The 18,439-nt window shown below is 45.8% G+C and overlaps 1 protein-coding gene across 1 annotated transcript; it reads left to right on the top strand.

Annotated features, from left to right (window-relative positions):
* The first annotated feature begins 4,778 nt into the window (after window positions 1–4,778).
* LOC103477544 (uncharacterized) lies at window positions 4,779–16,518 on the top strand. Its single transcript, XM_008430702.2, has 7 exons — window positions 4,779–4,938; window positions 7,288–7,358; window positions 8,949–9,068; window positions 10,899–11,345; window positions 12,416–12,570; window positions 12,680–12,789; window positions 16,343–16,518. Exons 2-7 carry the CDS (start codon window positions 7,289–7,291, stop codon window positions 16,488–16,490), a joined length of 1,050 nt encoding a protein of 349 aa, XP_008428924.1. The 5' UTR covers window positions 4,779–4,938; window position 7,288; the 3' UTR covers window positions 16,491–16,518.
* The last annotated feature ends 1,921 nt before the right edge of the window (window positions 16,519–18,439 follow it).

Raw genomic sequence — 18,439 nt, 5'->3', positions numbered from 1 at the left:
GCTCAACTGTGTCATCATTTCTATATACAAGTCATCATCACCTCAATAATCTGCTGGTCGTTTTGTCTCTTCATCCTTAGTGTTCATGAACTCTCACCTAATGAACCTGTCTGGTTTACACAGCCAGGATGAGATGTTGTTTTTCTGCAGCTGCTCAGAGACCAGACTGTCTCTCCATTGTTCAAGATTCCTCATCTTTGGTATAAAACCCACATGTGGACTCTGACTGACAGAGCAAACGCACATCATGTAATTAATTCAAATTTTCAAAATGTAAAAAGACTTTTATTGATCTGAAAGGGAAATTAAATGTTGTAACTCGTATTAATTCAAATTCTTCAGTTATTGTAGATAATGATGGCTGTTGGCAGGAAAGCTCTTATAGCAGTCTCCATCCATCCATCCATCCATCCATTTTCTTACGCTTATCCGGGGTCGGGTCGCGGGGGCAGCAGCTTCAGAAGGGAGGCCCAGACTTCCCTCTCCCCAGCCACTTCTTCCAGCTCCTCTGGAGGAATCCCAAGGTGTTCCCAGGCCAGCCGAGAGACATAGTCCCTCCAGCGTGTCCTGGGTCTTCCCCGAGTCCTCCTCCGGGTGGGACGTGCCCGGAACACCTCACCAGGGAGGCGTCCAGGAGGCATCCTGACCAGATGCCCGAGCCTCAACTGGCTCCTCTCGACGTGGAGGAGCAGCGGCTCTACTCTGAGTCCCTCCCGGATGACCGAACTTCTCACCCTATCTCTAAGAGAGAGCCCAGCCACCCTGCGGAGGAAACCCATTTCAGCCGCTTGTATCCGTGATCTCGTTCTTTCGGTCATGGCCCAAAGCTCATAACCATAGATGAGGGTGAGAACGTAGATCGACCGGTAAATCGAGAGCTTCGCTTTTTGGCTCAGCTCTCTCTTCACCACGACGGACCGGTACAGCGCCCGCTTCACGGCAGACGCTGCCCCAATCCGCCTGTCGATCTCCCGCTCCCTTCTTCCCTCATTCGTAAACAAGATCCCCAGATACTTAAACTCCTCCACTTGAGGCAGGACGACCCCCCTGACCCGGAGAAGGCACTCTACCCTTTTACGGCTCAAGACCATGGCCTCGGATTTGGAGGCAATGAGCCTCAACCCGGCCGCTTCACACTCGGCTGCGAACCGCTCCAGTGAGAGCTGCAGATCACGTTCCGATGAAGCCAACAGGACCACATCATCCGCAAAAAGCAGAGATGCGATCCTAAGGCCACCAAAACGGATCCCCTCAACACCTCGGCTGCGCCTAGAAATTCTGTCCATAAAAGTAATGAACAGAATCGGTGACAAAGGGCAGCCTTGGCGGAGTCCAACTCTCACCGGGAACGAGCCCGACTTACTGCCGGCAATGCGGACCAGACTCTGACACCGGTCATATAGGGACCTGACAGCCCGTATCAAAGGGCCCGGTACCCCATACTCCCGGAGTACCCCCCACAGGCTCCCCAAGGGACACGGTCGAACGCCTTCTCCAAGTCCACAAAACACATATAGACTGGTTGGGCGAACTCCCATGCACCCTCCAGGACCCTGCTGAGGGTGTAGAGCTGGTCCAGTGTTCCACGACCAGGACAAAAACCACACTGCTTTTCCTGAATCCGAGGTTCGACTATCCGACGGACCCTCCTCTCCAGGACCCCTGAATAGACCTTACCAGGGAGGCTTAAGAGTGTGACCCCTCTTTAATTGGAGCACACCCTTCGGTCCCCCTTTTTAAACAGGGGGACCACCACCACAGTCTGCCAATCCAGGGGAACTGCCCCCGATGTCCGTGCGATATTGCAGAGTCGCGTGAGCCAACGCAACCCTGCAACATCCAGAACCTTAAGGAACTCCGGGCGGATCTCATCCACCCGCGGGGCCCTGCCACCGAGGAGCTTTTTGACCACCTCGGCGACCTCGTCCCCAGAGACTGGAGAGCCCAACCCAGAGTCCCCATGCTCAGCTTCCTTAACAGAAGGCATGTTGGTGGGATTGAGGAGGTCTTCGAAGTATTCCGCCCACCGGCCCACAACATCCCGAGTTGAGGTCAGCAGCACACCATCCCCACTATAAACAGTGTTGGTCCTGCACTGCTTCCCCCTCCTGAGACGCCAGATGGTGGACCAGAATCGCCTCGAAGCCGTACGGAAGTCTGTCTCCATGGCCTCTCCAAACTCCTCCCACGCCCGAGTTTTTGCCTCAGCGACAACTCGAGCCGCATGCCGTTTCGCCCGCCGGTACCCATCAGCTGCTTCTGGAGTCCCACAGGCCAAAAAGGCCAGGTAGGACTCCTTCTTCAGCTTGAATGCATCCCTCACCGAAGGTGTCCACCAACGGGTTCGAGGGTTGCCGCCGCGACAGGCACCAACAACCTTCCGGCCGCAGCTCCGATAGGCCGCCTCGGCAATGGAGGTACAGAACATATTCCACTCAGACTCAATGTCCCTCACCTCCCCCGGGACGTGCTCGTAGTTCTGCCGAAGATGAGAGTTGAAGCTCCGTCTCACAGGGGACTCCACCAGACGTTCCCAGCAGACCCTCACTACACGTTTGGGCCTGTCAGGTCTGACCGGCTTCCTCCCCCACCACCGGAGCCAACTCGTCACCAGGTAGTGGTCAGTGGACAGCTCCGCACCTCTCTTCACCCGAGTGTCCAAGACCTACGGCCGCAAATCCGATGAGACGATGACAAAGTCAATCATTGAACTGCGGCCTAGGGCATCCTGGTGCCAAGTGCACATATGGACGCCCTTATGCCTGAACATGGTGTTCGTGATGGACAATCCGTGATGAGCACAGAAGTCCAACAACAGAACACCACTTGGGTTCAGATCGGGGGGGCCGTTCCTCCCAACCACGCCTCTCCAGGTCTCACTGTCATTGCCCACGTGAGCGTTGAAGTCCCCCAGTAGAACAAGGGAGTCCCCAGGAGGGGCACTCTCCAGTACCCCCTCTAAGGACTAAAAGAAGGGTGGGTAATCTGAACTGCCGTTTGGCCCGTAAGCACAAACAACAGTCAGAACCCGTCCCCCCACCCGTAGGCGGAGGGAGGCCACCCTCTCGTTCACTGGGGTGAACCCCAACATACAGGCGCCCAAATGGTGGGCAACAAGTATGCCCACTCCAGCCCGGCGCCTCTCACCATGGGCAACTCCAGAGTGGAAGTACGTCCAGCCCCTCTCAAGGAGACTAGTTCCAGAACCAGAGCCATGTGTCGAGGTGAGGCCGACTATTTCTAGCCGGAACCTCTCAGCCTCGCACACTAGCTCCGGTTCCTTCCCCACCAGAGAGGTGACGTTCCACGTCCCAAGAGCTTCTGCAGCCGAGGATCAGACCACCAGGGTCCCCTCCCTCGGCTGCCGCCCATAGCACAATGCACCCGACCCCTTTGGCCCCTCGGACAGGTGGTGAGCCCATCAGAAGGGGGACCCACGTCTCCTCTTCGGGCTGAGCCCAGCCGGGCTCCGTGGGTAAAAGCCCGGCCACCAGGCGCTCGCCATCGTCCCCCACATCCAGGCCTGGCTCCAGAGTGGGGCCCCGGTGACCCGCGTCCGGGCGAGGGAAAACGAAGTCCAAAGTTTGTGTTCATCATAAGGGGTCTTCGGGCTGCGCTTTGTCTGGTTCCTCACCTAGGACCTGTCTGCCTTGGGTGACCCTACCAGGGGCATAAAGCCCCAGACAGCAGACAGCATAGCTCCTCCACCCCTCCACCACGATTAGGTGGCAGCCCAAGGAGAGGAGAAGATACAGTAAATATTATTCTCTTAATTGAAATATAAATAAAGTTCAGCGATTTCATTCAAACGGTTGCAGATCATTTTTTATTTAACTCATTGTTGCAAAACGTCAAGAAAATCTGTCATCTTTCTGGTCTGATGACAGTTTCCCACAACCAGGATAGCGGATTAAGCCGGGATTTTCCGCAAATCCTGGCTGAATTAAGCCTCGATTTGGTTTTCACAACAGCACTTTATCATGTGCAGCTAACCTGCTTCAGACAAGGCTAACAGCCAGGAAGCCTCCGTTCAGTCAGCGGTCAGAAACCATGTGTTTTTTTTCCGTTATTCCGTTTTAGAAAAGTGAGATTGGCAAAAGAAAAATATAAAATTTTCAAATTTAAAATAAAAATAATCTTGCATTAAATATAAATTTTTTCTTGCCATTATGCAGTTGAACTGATTAAAGGATAATTAAACGTTTTAATCAGTTGAGGTTAAATTTGAAATATAATTTGTCCATCAGAGCTATTGCCTTGCAGCAAGAAGGTTCTGGGTTTGATTCCCGGCCCCGGTCTTTCTGCATGGAGTTTGCATGTTCTCCCTGTGCATGGTGGGTTTTCTCGGGTACTCCGGTTTCCTCCCACGGTCCAAAAACATGACTGTCAGGTTAATTGGTCTCTCCAAATTGTCCCTAGGTGTGAGTGTGTGTGTGCATAGTTGTGTTTCCTGTGTGTCTCTGTGTTGCCCTGCGACAGACTGGCGACCTGTCCAGGGTGACCCCGCCTCTCGCCCGGTACGCCAGCTGGAGAGATACCAGCAACCCTCCCGACCCCACTGAGGGGCAAGGGTGCAAGAAAATGGATGGATGGATTTGTCCGTCTGACACTGAAGGATTCAATACGTCACAATGAGGGGCCGAAGAACGGCTTGAAAAGAGCGCCTACGTTGTGCACATCCACCTAGCGTGCGCAGCGGTCCGCTGTGTGATAGAACACTGTCTGGAGGCGGAGTGATCCGCTGGTCAGTACAGCGGTCCGCTGTGTGATGTCTGGAGGCGGAGTGATCCGTTGGTCAGTACAGCGGTCCGCTGTGTGATAGAACACTGTCTGGAGGCGGAGTGATCCGCTGGTCAGTACAGCGGTCCTGGCGGCTATTCCGCCCCGGAGTGCTCGGCTATCTGGGATCAGAGAAGAAGCTGATTTCTGTTTTCACAGGTGGGTCAAGTTCACAAGTAATATGTAGCACTATTAGAAGTGTTTGTTAGTTCAGGTCAGTTTTTTTGTTTTTACTTAAATCGATTGTATTTTGAGATATTTCTCTGCATTTGAAGTGTCTGTTTACTGGCGCTAGCCTAACTGCTAACTACCGTTAGTATAGGATTGCCAACTCAGCATCTCCAAAATACAGTTCAGCTCAACTGTGACATTATCCTACAATATTTGTTTATTTCGCCAACATTTGAGTTGAATCCATGTAAAAAAAAAATGTGTATATATATATATATATATATAGATATATATATATAGACATCTTTTCAGCTGGTGGTGACCTCAGTAAAAAGAAAGATGTTTGAAAAGCAAGATTGCAACTTCAAGTAAAGTGTAAATAGATTTAAAAACAAATGGAATACCAATCCGCATTTTTACTCAGAAGCATCTAATTTATTTATCATTAAGCTTTACTTAAATCTTAATGATCAATGAAGTTTTCAATAAGCTTATTTATTAAATACGCTTATTATAAGGTTAATCTCCACGAGAACGATTTCATGGAGATTAAATCACCCTTTTGTCCATTTGAAAACTTTATGGCATAACTACTAAAACCCTTAAACTATCATGTTCCCATTTCTTTTTGCAACTGCATCGTCTCATTTTCTTTGTTGGAGTGCCATCTAGTGTTTGTAAACACAAATTGCAGGCTGCAGTCAAACACGAAAAACTGAAGACTTCAGTTTGACTTAAAATACGGTACATGATGTTTAATACGGGACAGCTGGAAACTACGCCCGTTAACTGCCGCCAGCCTAAATTCTAACCGCTGTTACTCTGAATGCTACACCGTTAGCACATTTGTAGAAGAAGTTGGGCCGGAACTATTTGCTGCCGTTAGTATGAAAGCTAACGACCGTTAGCGCCTTTGTAGAAGAAGTTTGGGAGCTTTACGGTTAATCCGTCCTTGATTTTTAGGCTAGAAGATAGTTAGAAGGTATGTCGTATCTTATTTCAAACGATTTGATAATTATACGTTTAAAATTGCGATTTATTTCTATTATTAGTGTAAGCTAAGTTTATGTCTACTAATTAGCATGTTTTATTGTATTCATAATATGTAACAGTCTAGACAAACTGTAATTATTGACATTTTAGTCTAACCCACAAGAAGCTGAGTGTAACCGCCATTACTGAAGAAACGGATTCCAGTTTTCACTGAGTAACAGATACTTTATACCCAAATCAGTGGGTCTGCAGTGGGTAACAGAGACACTGACAGGCGGTCCGATCCTATTCGGTGCCCTGGGCGAACATGCTGTGTTGTATCAACCTTCCAGACGTCTCAGGTCTTCTGGTTCTGGTTCTGGTTCTGCATTCTCAGAACCAGAACCAAACATGGAGAAGCAGCACTCGGGTTTTAATGCGTCTCTAATCTGGAAAAACTGTAAAACAGCTGAAACGCTGAGTTCTTTTAAAGTTGCAGTATAGAACTTTTATAAAAATATATTTTTAAACATATTGGTTAAAAAAATACAAGCAATAAACATCACATTTTGTCAAATGAGTGTTCCAGTTATTATTAATCACAGACAACTCTAAACAGGTGGGTGCTTAGGACAGTCTGATTTTTAGACTGTTTCTGAGGTACATAAGATTGGTGGACAAAAACAACCCATCAGAGCCAGGAGGAAGGTCCTAGTGCTGTCAATAATCCTCATGTACTCGCTGCTCAGTGTGCTAATGGCGAAGAAACAATTTACCATTTTTCCACTGTCATTGGTGGCCATGCTAACTATACTGAGCATTCACAAAATTCTCTGCTAACTGCAGCTTAACAGAAAGCAAGTGGGGGAGAAGAATGAGCAACGCTACACAAGGTTGGGATTGACAGTACTAAGACACGGCTCCTGGTTCTGATGTTTTGTTCGTAGTTAGCACTCAGAGAAGGTGGAGATCAATTTCTTTCACAGGTTATCTGTCTCATGCTATACTGTTACAGCACAGTGACCCAGCGTTCTGGATCAGCTGCAACTGTCCAAATGATTTTATTTTTTTTAGTCAGACCTGTGAAGACACAGTTGCAGTAATCAACACAACTAAAGATAAATACATGGATGAGTTTCTCTAGATCTTGTTGCAATATTGGTCCCTTAAGCCTGGAAATGTTCTTCAGGTGATAGAAGGCTGACTTTGTAACTGTCCTTGTGTTGTGATGCTGCATCAAACGCTGACATCTTTTAAAAAGCAGAAGAGGAACCTGCCTGCTTCCCTATGAGCTACAGCTGAGATCATTCAAGCAGATGTTGGACATTTTCTAAAATCTGAATCTTTATGATTTTGCCTTTAAAGGATGGACGACAGTGGGGGCAGTGACTCCTATCCTACAGTCACGAGTAACAATCGCAAGTATTCTCGTGAAAGTAAGTGACTCCATATATATTCTATGAGTATTAAAAAGTAACAGTACTGCCCAAATGTATGTAATGCATTATTATTTCCTCTGCAAGAAGCTGCAGTGTTTTTTTTACATCACATATAAACCTTGAGGCTTAATCTCTTTGTATCATTGGAGAAATCTCTCGGCAAGGCAACAGTGCTACCAACTGCACCACTGTGCAGCCTAGGGGTGTAGTGATGCAATACAATATACGATATTCTGATTACGATACTATATATATATGGCAAATGATACAATTCGGTACTGTTCATTGCACTTTTACGATTTTCTGAAAGATTTTAGAGGTACGGAGTGATTTTGGTGACATTTTATATTCCATAGACTTGGATTTAATTAGCTGAACTGATTAAAGGTAACAACTACATAAAAACTGGCTGATTGGACAGAGACTTAGAATCTACAGCTGGACAAAATGAATCAAATATGCAGTGAGAAAATTAGTTTCTGTAATTTAATTCATGTGGATTTGACATAAAACTAACATTTTCAACAGTGGCCTTCGAGCTGAGTGGGGAGATTATCAGCCTCTGTAGACTCAATATGTAAATTATTGCACTTATGTTTTTTGTTTGGACACTGTGGCTGCATTTTGGACCTTGAGTCACAGAAAAACAAAACCCAATTTGGAAAAATGTTACGTTTTTTCCACTGTAAAACAAATATTCATAACAAATGGTTTTTATACTTTAGAATGACGATATATATCGTACATTTCTTAAACTGATGTAAAAATATTGCAAGCAGCACAATTTTTTAACATTAGCATGAAAATGAAGGGAATTTCTCATTCGTTTGTAATTTTTGACAAAACATCATGGGTCAAAACAAGATGCCAAAAAATTTATACTTGTGTGTTTGGGGATGGGGGTTAAAAAGGTCCTTTGGACTATAGGGAAAAGGCTTTTCTACCTGGGGTCCTGGAGTTAGCCGTGGCTGTAAGCTGTTTACTACTAGCTGCTGGGGCAGTGGCTCCACCTCACCCCGTAGTGATCGACTCCTGCCAGCTGCGCAGCGCCGCTATTCCCCTGCTTGGGTCTCTGAATAGCTGCCTCTCAGACTGCCAGGATCTCATCGTTCTCTCAGTCTCTGATACTGTTTGTCAGTTGCTAATATGAATGATCGATCCGCCATCGTCATCATGGCAATCCTCACAGCACTGCGGATTCCTGCTGTGGTTTCCCCTCTTCGCCTTCCAGCTCAAAACAGAGCGCCACTGAATGCTGCGCGTTCATTCTTCAGGTAATCCTTTATATACAGAACAGAAACCACTACGCTAAAAACAAATCACGAAGTGGATGCCACCGATCGCTCCGATATCCAAACTTTGCATTAATTTCACGATCTCACTGTATTTGGCACTACTCCATTCGCGCCGTCTGGTCCGGTCTGACTCAGCTGGTTGTGTTTACCTAAACCACTGAGTCACAGCTGATTTTCCATGTTTTCCTGTCCTGTTAAACCGGCATTAAGAAAATAACTCCCCTCTACAGGCCTCCAGGCCCCCTGGTGAAATACAACTCTTATACCTTAACAAGTTCATTGTTTCTTTCAGGTGAAACAGAAGAAGAAAGAGAAGAAGAAGAAGAAGAAACATCATCATCCCTTAAGTCTCGAATGTATTTGGCGGGTTTGGGGATTTTTTGTATACTGGTAGCTGGAACAGCTATCTACTGTGAGTTTCATTTCAGCTCAATATATTTTAACTATCTTCCTTTATGACGAGTTTTTAGAGGTTTAAACCAGTGGTCCCCAACCACTGGGCCGTGGACCGGTACCGGTCCGTGGACCAATTGGTACCGGGCCGCGCAAGAAATAATTAAATATTTCCGTTTTTTCTATTATTTGAGTCTGGAGGATCTTTTATTTTGAAAATCCTTTAACCGGATTCTCTCGGTTACTTGCGCGCCAACATTGAGCCCACAAGCAGCAAAATGAGTAGGAAACAGATCAGATGTCTTTGGAAAGTTTCTTTGCAAAGGGGAAAAGGCCCAGAGAAGAGACAGGAGAATGGATTTATCCCGGACCAGTGGGTGAGTCCCACATTACAAGCCGCTCTGCGTAACATACGGCGACCGGCTGCTAATGAGGCAATGAAGCTTCAAGCTGCTTCACCACGTAGAGACCAAGCAGGCTGTGGATATAAGCAACACTTTGGGTGTTATTGTCTCTCATCACTCCCAGATGGGACCGTCTTGTTGCAGAGAAACAAGCTCAGGCTTCCCGTTAGTCATTATTGTGAGTAAAATGTTCGTTTTTGTGGCGCATCTGTATCTTATTTTGAAGGGATATGTAAATGTTACCATAGCGACCAGAGTCAGAGCGTTTGGGCTGCGGTCGAGAGGAGATGAGTAGAGCTTGTGAGTCTTAAGTCTGGTTTAGATGGAAAGATTTAAGAATGTCGGCCGATTCTCCAAACCTCTGTGACCACAGAGCTGATAAAGTCCAACAGGTTCGAACGGTTCGTGTGTCCAAGGCAGGAGCAACACGAACCGATTCCAGTCACGAACATCCCGATTCCAGAGGATAATTCAGTAAAACCCCCAACATAGCGGGAATTTAGAATAACCAAACAGTGATTATTACTCTGTAGAAGCAATAGTGATAATTTGTGGAGTCATTTTAAGCGATAAACGACGTTAGAAAAAGAAAAGGCGGTGGTTGAAAGTCGAGAGCAGCCGCTCTATTTGCTGCACTGTGATTTGGAGGTGACTATGTTTTTTCGTAGTTAACATTTTTAACTGAATAAACATGACCAGACATAATTAACATATATAATAACGACCTTTACATATAATAATAAGCATTTTCACATATCACCTCCGATGTCAGCGATATGTCAGCTGTTTGGGATTCCCCTCTGTTCTTACGTCACCGCGCTTTCTGATTGGCTACCTGTCACAGTCAGCAGGCTGCATGCGTCCTCACTCCCAGTCAGGGAAAACCCCACAGGCTGCGGTAATTGATCCAAGATGATGACAATGTTGATGAATATGCCTGATTTTAGATCACATCACAAAGTAACACACCACACACTGCAGGACGTTGTAAGATTGTCGTAAAGGGAAAAGACTGACACCGACCCCCCCCGTCTGACATAAAAGCACCACACACGTATATACATAGCAATAAAATTTTAATAATAAATGTAAAATTATATAAAACATAGTATTACAAAATTAAACATCCAAACATTCACCGTTTAAACTTGGCTGTCAGTGCAGAGTTGTTGGGCAGGTTGATGTCGTATTTCTACTGGTCACTGGGCAAGAGTGTCCATTGGTAAGCTTTATGCATACAGACTCCAAGGATTCAAACCCTGGACCTTATTGCTGCAGGGCAACAGTTCTACTGTTGAAATATTAAATCAGTTTACTGCTCTTTGGTTCTAAACTGAGAATACTGTCTGACATCCTGAAAAGATCTGAGAGAGAAACTGAAAATGTTGATGCTCCTCTGATACAGATGGATTCACTGACTTTCTGACTAATTTGTGTTTTCATAGTGAGCGTAGAGATTAACAAGCAGCAAGAAAATATCAATGATCTTACAACAGAAAAAAAGAAAATAACCGAGCAAAGAAGGATAATGAAGAACCAGGAGCTGGGCCGAATGAGCCAAGTGGGAGAAGAGCTGTTTCGAAAGAAGGAGGAGCTGAGCCAGATGAGTACTACGCTGCAGCTAGTGAACGGAGACAGAGCGTTGCTGAGACGAGAGATGGAGGAGCTGAGCCGAGAGACGGAGCAGTTGAGCCAAAAGACAGATGAGCTGAACCAGTTGTACAAAGAGAAAGATGAGCTAAGCCACGCTAGAGAAAAGTTAACCCAAGAGATGGAAAGGCTGACCCAAGAGAGAGACGAGCTGAGCCAAGAGAGAGAAGAGCTGAAGGAGACTCTGGAATTCATCCAGAAGTTTGACACCTTTTCAGTTAAAGACAACTGCCCCAACAAAAGTGATTAGATTTATACACTACCTTTGAAACTCTGGATTATTCATTTTATTTTTTAAATGTTATAATCTTCAGTTATAAATAGCTGTTAAAAACATAGCTAACCATTATTATCACAGGTACAGTGCTGATGTCTGACAACGTGAGCCAGCGCCTTGGCTGGGGTGGAGAGAACTTGATTCATTAGTAACAGGTTTACAGTAAAGCTTTGATTTCAGAGAATACTGTTGTTTTTGAGAGAACCGAGCACCGAGCCCTGTGGTACGCCACTTCTACCTAGAATGGTAGCTTATCTTAATCACTCTCCATTATCTATCTGCACTTTACCTTTGAAATTTTTGTTTGAGCTATTTTGACTATAGAAACATTAAAAACACACACAGGGATATCTTTTGTGTGTGCGTGTATATATATATATGTATATATATATATATATACATCAGTCAGTCAAATTTTATTTGTGTAGCACATTTCAGCAGCAAGGCATTTCAAAGTGCTTTTCATCTTTAAACACAGTCATGCAACATTGAATAAACAATCTATTGCAATAGACAATATATTGCTATGCGGACAACGCTGCAGGGAAAAAAGACAATTCTTTTACATGCCATCCATAGCCGCACTGCCGCGGTTCAATAATTTTGTTTACTCAATGATGACACTTGGAAATTTAGAGAGTATTTTGTGCTATGCTCCACAGCAAAGTGGCAGAGTGGCAGCCGGTGCAGTTAGCTAGAGGTTGATCAATCCCAGGTGAGGCTCGGCTCGCTGCTGCCTCACCGGCTTCGCTTCTGAGCATTTGAATGGGAAAATTAGAAAATGCAGCGATTTTGTAGAAACAAATAATCAAAAAAAACTTTACAGTACAAACCACAGGGGGAAAAAAGCTATATTAATTATTCTGTCATATTTTTCCATTATGACAGGTGAGGCCCTGCCTCTGTTGCCAATCAAAGTGATTGGCAGTGATCGGCCCTCAAGGTTGATCAGAATCAGAGTTGGCAGTAGAAAACCTGATCAGAGCATCTCTTATTTATATCTTTCTGTTCTTTCCCCTTGTCTAATGGGTCCAGGGTGTAAGCCGTGCCTGCAAGACTGGATTCTCTTCAAGAAAAAATGCTACCAGTTTCATGACAAAAAAGCTCCTTGGAAGACCTGGGAACAAAGTCGAAGGTTCTGTCAGGACAGACGAGCAGATTTGGTTGTAATTGATGATCTGGAGGAGCAGGTAAAATCTAACGCCACCCACAGCAGCTTAAAGCTAATCTGGAAGTTTATGAAAATTCATGAATGGAAGTAAGAATGGTTATGATAATCAAAAAAAAAAACGTTCACAGGAATTTGTCAACAAACACATAGACCATGGTCAATACAATGGATACTGGATGGGATTACAAAATCTTAACAGCAAGTGGACCTGGGTTGATGGACGTGCAGACACTCTTGGGTGAGAATTATTACCTAAAAATACAATTCAAGTAGAAATGTAAATATATTTTGTCAAGCTTGTAGAAGAGTTAAATGTACTGAGTGACAACGACTCCAGGATTTCCAGGACTTCTTCTAAAACCAAACCTTGGTGGACTGTGAGACATGATTGGGTTCATTGTTCTGTTTGGACATCCAAACAGTCTAGAGTTATAGATCTAGAGTTGTAGATCTATAACTAGTGATAGACTCCGACCTGAACCTTCAGAGCCACATTAAGCCAAGCAAGGAGAAGCAGCATTCAGCTTCTATGTACCACAAATCTGGAACAAACTTCCAGAAAACTGTAAAACAGCTGAAACACTGAGTGGCTTTAAATCTGAACTAAAAACCCACCTGTATTTGAAACATAATCAATTTACAACTTTGACATCTTAATGTAATGTTTTTATTGTTGATTATATGTTACATCACTTTGTGTTTGTAATGATGTAAAACCTTTGAAATGCCTTGCTACTGAATTATGCTATAAAAATTAAATTTGATTGATTGTCAGTGGGTCACATGACATGTGAACTATTAAACACCAATTATATTTTTTTAAATATAAAATAATGTAAAAAATGTAAAAACATCTAAAATGGGGAAAAGTGAGTGTACCTCACCTGTACAGACTGGTAGAAGAATCTCACACTGATTTTGACTCAATAGGTCACATGAACTAGAAGCTATTGAAGAGAAATACTAAATTTAAACATAAAAAAATAGGTAACAAAAATAAAAATGTCAAAATGGAATAAAAATGCATGTATCTCATATATAGAGTTTGGTACAGCAATTACACACTGATCTCTACTCAATGTGGCACACAATATGGAAGCTATTGAAGAAAATATAGGGGAAAAAATTTTACATTTCTTGATGGAAACTCATGTATAAGAACAAGGAAAAACTAAATATATTTATGCTTTTATTTCTTATCATGTCCTTAGACTTGTTCTTAATCAAAGAAAGCAAACAAACCTAAGCTACTGGGGGTCTGCTTACTGGAACGTCCTCTGGAAAAGTGGGTTTGCAGCGCATAGGGGCGCTGCAGCAGAGGGGGCGTCAAAAGGGGCGCTGCAGCAGAGGGGGCATCAAAAGGGGCGCTGCAGCAGAGGGGGCATCAAAAGGGGCGCTGCAGCAGAGGGGGCATCAAAAGGGGCGCTGCAGCAGAGGGGGCGTCAAAAGGGGCGCTGCAGCAGAGGGGGCGTCAAAAGGGGCGCTGCAGCAGAGGGGGCGTCAAAAGGGGCGCTGCAGCAGAGGGGGCGTCAAAAGGGGCGCTGCAGCAGAGGGGGCATCAAAAGGGGCGCTGCAGCAGAGGGGACGTCAAAAGGGGCGCTGCAGCAGAGGGGGCATCAAAAGGGGCGCTGCAGCAGAGGGGGCATCAAAAGGGGCGCTGCAGCAGAACCCCGTCTGGAGGGGGTGGCGCGCCGATGATGTTTTCCCACACACTTCAGCACGCCTTACGCTCCTTCACCTCCTTCAGCTCCTTCACCTCCTTCACCTCGAGGTAAAGGTGGCAGGTTTTACCCTTCACCTTTCGTCGTCTCGGAGGGGGCGGGGCAGGGCGGGTAGAGCGAGCGTATGTTTTCCATGCTTCTTTAATCTTCCTATGTTTTCACATCCACCTGAATAATGTGTAGTTGCACCACTGACTGTAGAGCATTTATTAATCTGGCACTCTCCATTAAAATGCAACTTTTCATCTGAAGCCTTACACACTTACAGTGTTAACATAGTATAGCCAAATGATTCACATAATTGCTGCAACGCAGCGATCATGATCAAAAACTGTGTTTCCTGTGTAACTACTGCAGTCAGCAAACCTGCTGAGAGGTTGCCTGTCCTGCCGTTTAACACGTGATGCCACCCTCTGTTATTTTTGTTTGGTATTAAACCAAACAAAAAATAAACATATAAACTCTAAAAATATGTCTCTCATTGTTGGGTTTTATTCTTCCAGCTGTAACTCTATGAACGTTCAAGTCATTTGCCATCTTTGTGCTTCTCTTAATGGTAATGGGTTTCTCTGAACCTTCTGGAAGTTTCCTTGGACTAGGCCATTATTGTAGCATCCAATGAAGCATTGAGGTCAGTAATCAGGGCATTTGAAGTGTTCTTCCTCAAACAGGATGGGTGAGGGTCGTCATTGTTACATCAGGGGAGATCGAGACAAAACACCTGGTTTACTAACGCAGAAATCTGAAGAAATCTGTTCAGAGGGAGGAATAATTTTAATACTGCATCATTGAAAGAAGGATTTCATGTTGAATTTGGATCAAATATATTTTCATCCATCCATCAATCCACCCATCTTCTTCCTCTTATCCGGGGTCGGGTCACTGGGGCAGCAGCCTAAGAACGGAGGCCCAGACTTCCCTCCCCGGCCACTTGTTCCAGCTCCTCCAGGGGAATCCCAAGGCGTTCCCAGGCCAGGCAGTGCAACAACCAAACAGTTGTTGCACTGCTTCCCCCTCATGAGACGCCGGATGGTGGACCAGAATCGCCTCAAAGTTGTGTGGAAGTCTGTCTCCATGGCCTCTCCAAACTCCTCCCACGCCCGAGTTTTTGACTCGGCGACCACCCGAGCTGCATGCCGCTTGGACTGCCTGCAGCCATCAGCTGCTTCAGGGGACCCACAGGCCAACAAGGCCCAAAAGGACTCCTACTTCAGCCTGACAGCATCCCTCACCGAAGATGTCCACCAACGGGTTTGAGGGCTGTCGCCCCGACAGGCACCGACAACGCTGTGGCCACAGCTCTGATAAGCCTCGACAATGGAGGCACGGAACATGGTCCACTCAGACTCAATGTCCTCTACCTCCACGTTTTCAAATATATTTGTTGGAGTAATTTTATTTTAAGTGTTTATCTTGAGGGCTGCACAGTGTTGTAGTTGGTAGAGCTGTTTCCTTGCAGCAAGAAAGTCCAGGGTTCGATTCCCGGCCCCGGTCTTTCTGCATGGAGTTTGCATGTTCTCCCTGTGCATGTGTGGGTTCTCTCCGGGTACTCCGGTTTCCTCCCACAGTTCAAAGATATAACTGTCAATTGGTCTGTCTAAATTCGCCTGAGGTGTGAGTGTGTGCCTGGTCATTTGTCCTGTCTGTCTCTGTGTTGCCCTGTGAAGGACTGGCAACCTGTCATGGGTGACCCCGCCCTCTCGCCCCCTGACAGCTGCAAATAGGCACCAGCAACCCATCAGGCCCCAATCGGATAAGGGTGTAAGAAAATGGATGGACGGAAGTGTTTAACTTATTTTACATATTTATTTAAAGGAAAGTTTGTTTTGTCAAAAATTTAATTTTCTGTTTAAGATTAACAGTTTTAGATCCAATTGTGAAAACAAAAGACATCTTAAATCTTGCAAGTACATACAACTCCTTTAATTTAATCACTAGTCGGGCTTCTTTTTAAATCCGTCTCTATTTATATAGTGATAAAACATGTAGATGCTGACAGTTATCAGTTTGCTGTCAATGAGCTGCTGTGATTTTATTTTATGTTCTGAGGTTCATGTTTCTGTTTTAAAGGTTCTGGATGAAGCAGACGGCCGCCCCTCCGGGTTCAAAAGCTCTGGTGATTCCAAGACAAAACCCCTCAGAGAGCTGGAAGAAAGCAGATAATAAGTTTCTGAACAAATTCATCTGTGAGCATAACGCTCGACTGAGGTCCAACTGACTGCTCTCTTAAAGTTTCATGCAGGAAATCTCAACTGTGTCATCATTTCTATATACAAGTCATCATCATCACCTCAATAATCTGCTGGTCATTTTGTCTCTTCATTCTTAGTGTTCATGAACTCTCACCTAATGAACCTGTCTGGTTTACACAGCCAGGATGAGATGTTGTTTTTCTGCAGCTGCTCAGAGACCAGACTGTCTCTCCATTGTTCAGGATTCCTTCTCTTTGGTATAAAACCCACATGTGGACTCTGACTGACAGAGCAAATGCACATCATGTAATTAATTCAAAATGCAAAAATACTTTTATTGATCTGAAAGGGAAATTAAATGTTGTAACTCGTATTAATTCAAATTCTTCAGTTATTGTAGATAATGATGGCTGTTGGCAGGAAAGCTCTTATAGCAGTCTGTATTACAGCAAATTTGAAGAAGCCTCTGACAGAAGACTGTTTTTCCAAGAGCAACCTGTCATGAAGAGGATGGTCGGGGCTGTACATCATTTTCTTGATTTTATTGAAAGTCTCCTATTATGCAAAACTAATATTTTGCATGAAACCTCTAAATTGATGCATCACAACTTTATACCTAGCAAACCCCGAGCCAAACACAGTCTTTCACCTGGTAACCCAAGTGGTCCTCCACCCACTTCATTCCAAGCTACCGCAGCACAATGGCTGCTGGAGAAGGAAATGTTTTGCTGTTGGCTGCGGTACAGAACGTGGGTCCAGGCATTCCTCTAAAACTACCAACAGAACAGCAGGATTTACCACCATACCTGGACTGAAGGAAAGCTCTGTCCCTACGGTTGGTCACAAATCTGCAACCGTGTGTGCTTTGTATTGTTGTTCGGCATGAACATGATATGTAATTTAGCATAAGCTACGGCTGAACGGTAGCCTCTGCTAGTCCTGTGTCTGACGTTACTGTCGGAGTTGAACTGGAAGTGATGGTCTAGTTCAAGGGTGGGCAATCCTGGTCGAGGGCCGGTGTCCTGTAACTCTTAGATGTCTCCCTGGTAGAACACACCTGGATCCAACAGCTGAATCACCTCCTCAGTGCAGGCAGGTTCTCCAGAGTCCTGCTAACGACCTCATTATTTGACTCAGGTGTGTTGAAGCAGAGACGCATCTAAAAGTTGCAGGAGGCCCTCCAGGCCCGGAGTTGCCCATCCCTGGTCTAGTTTGAAAAGATACAGGGTCGCAGCTACATATTATTCAGGTGGATGCGAAAACATAAACCCCCTCCTCCCTCGAAGGAAGGTACGTCAGGGTGATGGAGCGTAGAAAACATAAGCTCGCTCTACCCCCTCCGCCCCGAGACGAAGACACGTGAAAGGTAAAACTCGCTACATTTACCCGGTTATGTGCGCGAGGTGAAGGAGCGAAAGGACGCGCTGAAGTGTGTAAGCCAAGACATCGGTGCGCTGCTCCCTCCAGACGGGGTTTTGACGCCCCTTCTGGTGCAGCGCCCAATGCGTTGCATGCGCTGCATACCCACTTTTTGCGCCACGATAGTGTTTGAGGTCAGCAGCGCACCATCCCCACTATAAACAGTGTTGGTGCTGCACTGCTTCCCCCTCCTGAGACGCCGGATGGTGGACCAGAATCGCCTCGAAGCCGTACGGAAGTCTGTCTCCATGGCCTCTCCAAACTCCTCCCACGCCCGAGTTTTTGCCTCAGCGACAACTTGAGCCGCATGCCGTTTCGCCCGCCGGTACCTATCAGCTGCTTCTGGAGTCCCACAGGCCAAAAAGGCCCGGTAGGACTCCTTCTTCAGCTTGACAGCATCCCTCACCGAAGGTGTCCACCAACGGGTTCGAGGGTTGCCGCCGCGACAGGCACCAACGACCTTGCGGCCGCAGCTCCGATAGGCCGCCTCGGCAATGGAGGTACGGAACATGGTCCACTCAGACTCAATGTCCCCAACCACCCCCGGAACGTGTTC

Source organism: Poecilia reticulata, chromosome 16 (assembly GCF_904066995.2).
Source record: "Poecilia reticulata chromosome 16, P_reticulata-male-v2, whole genome shotgun sequence".
Classification (NCBI taxonomy): Eukaryota; Metazoa; Chordata; class Actinopteri; order Cyprinodontiformes; family Poeciliidae; genus Poecilia; species Poecilia reticulata.
This window is presented reverse-complemented; position numbering and strand designations above follow the sequence as displayed.

Coding starts and splice junctions, on each gene's coding strand:
- LOC103477544 (XM_008430702.2), top strand. CDS start 7,289: ATGGACGACAGTGGGGGCAGTGACTCCTATCCTACAGTCACGAGTAAC. Junction 12,571..12,679: donor TTGATGATCTGGAGGAGCAG/GTAAAATCTAAC, acceptor AAACGTTCACAG/GAATTTGTCAACAAACACAT. Junction 12,790..16,342: donor GGACGTGCAGACACTCTTGG/GTGAGAATTATT, acceptor TCTGTTTTAAAG/GTTCTGGATGAAGCAGACGG.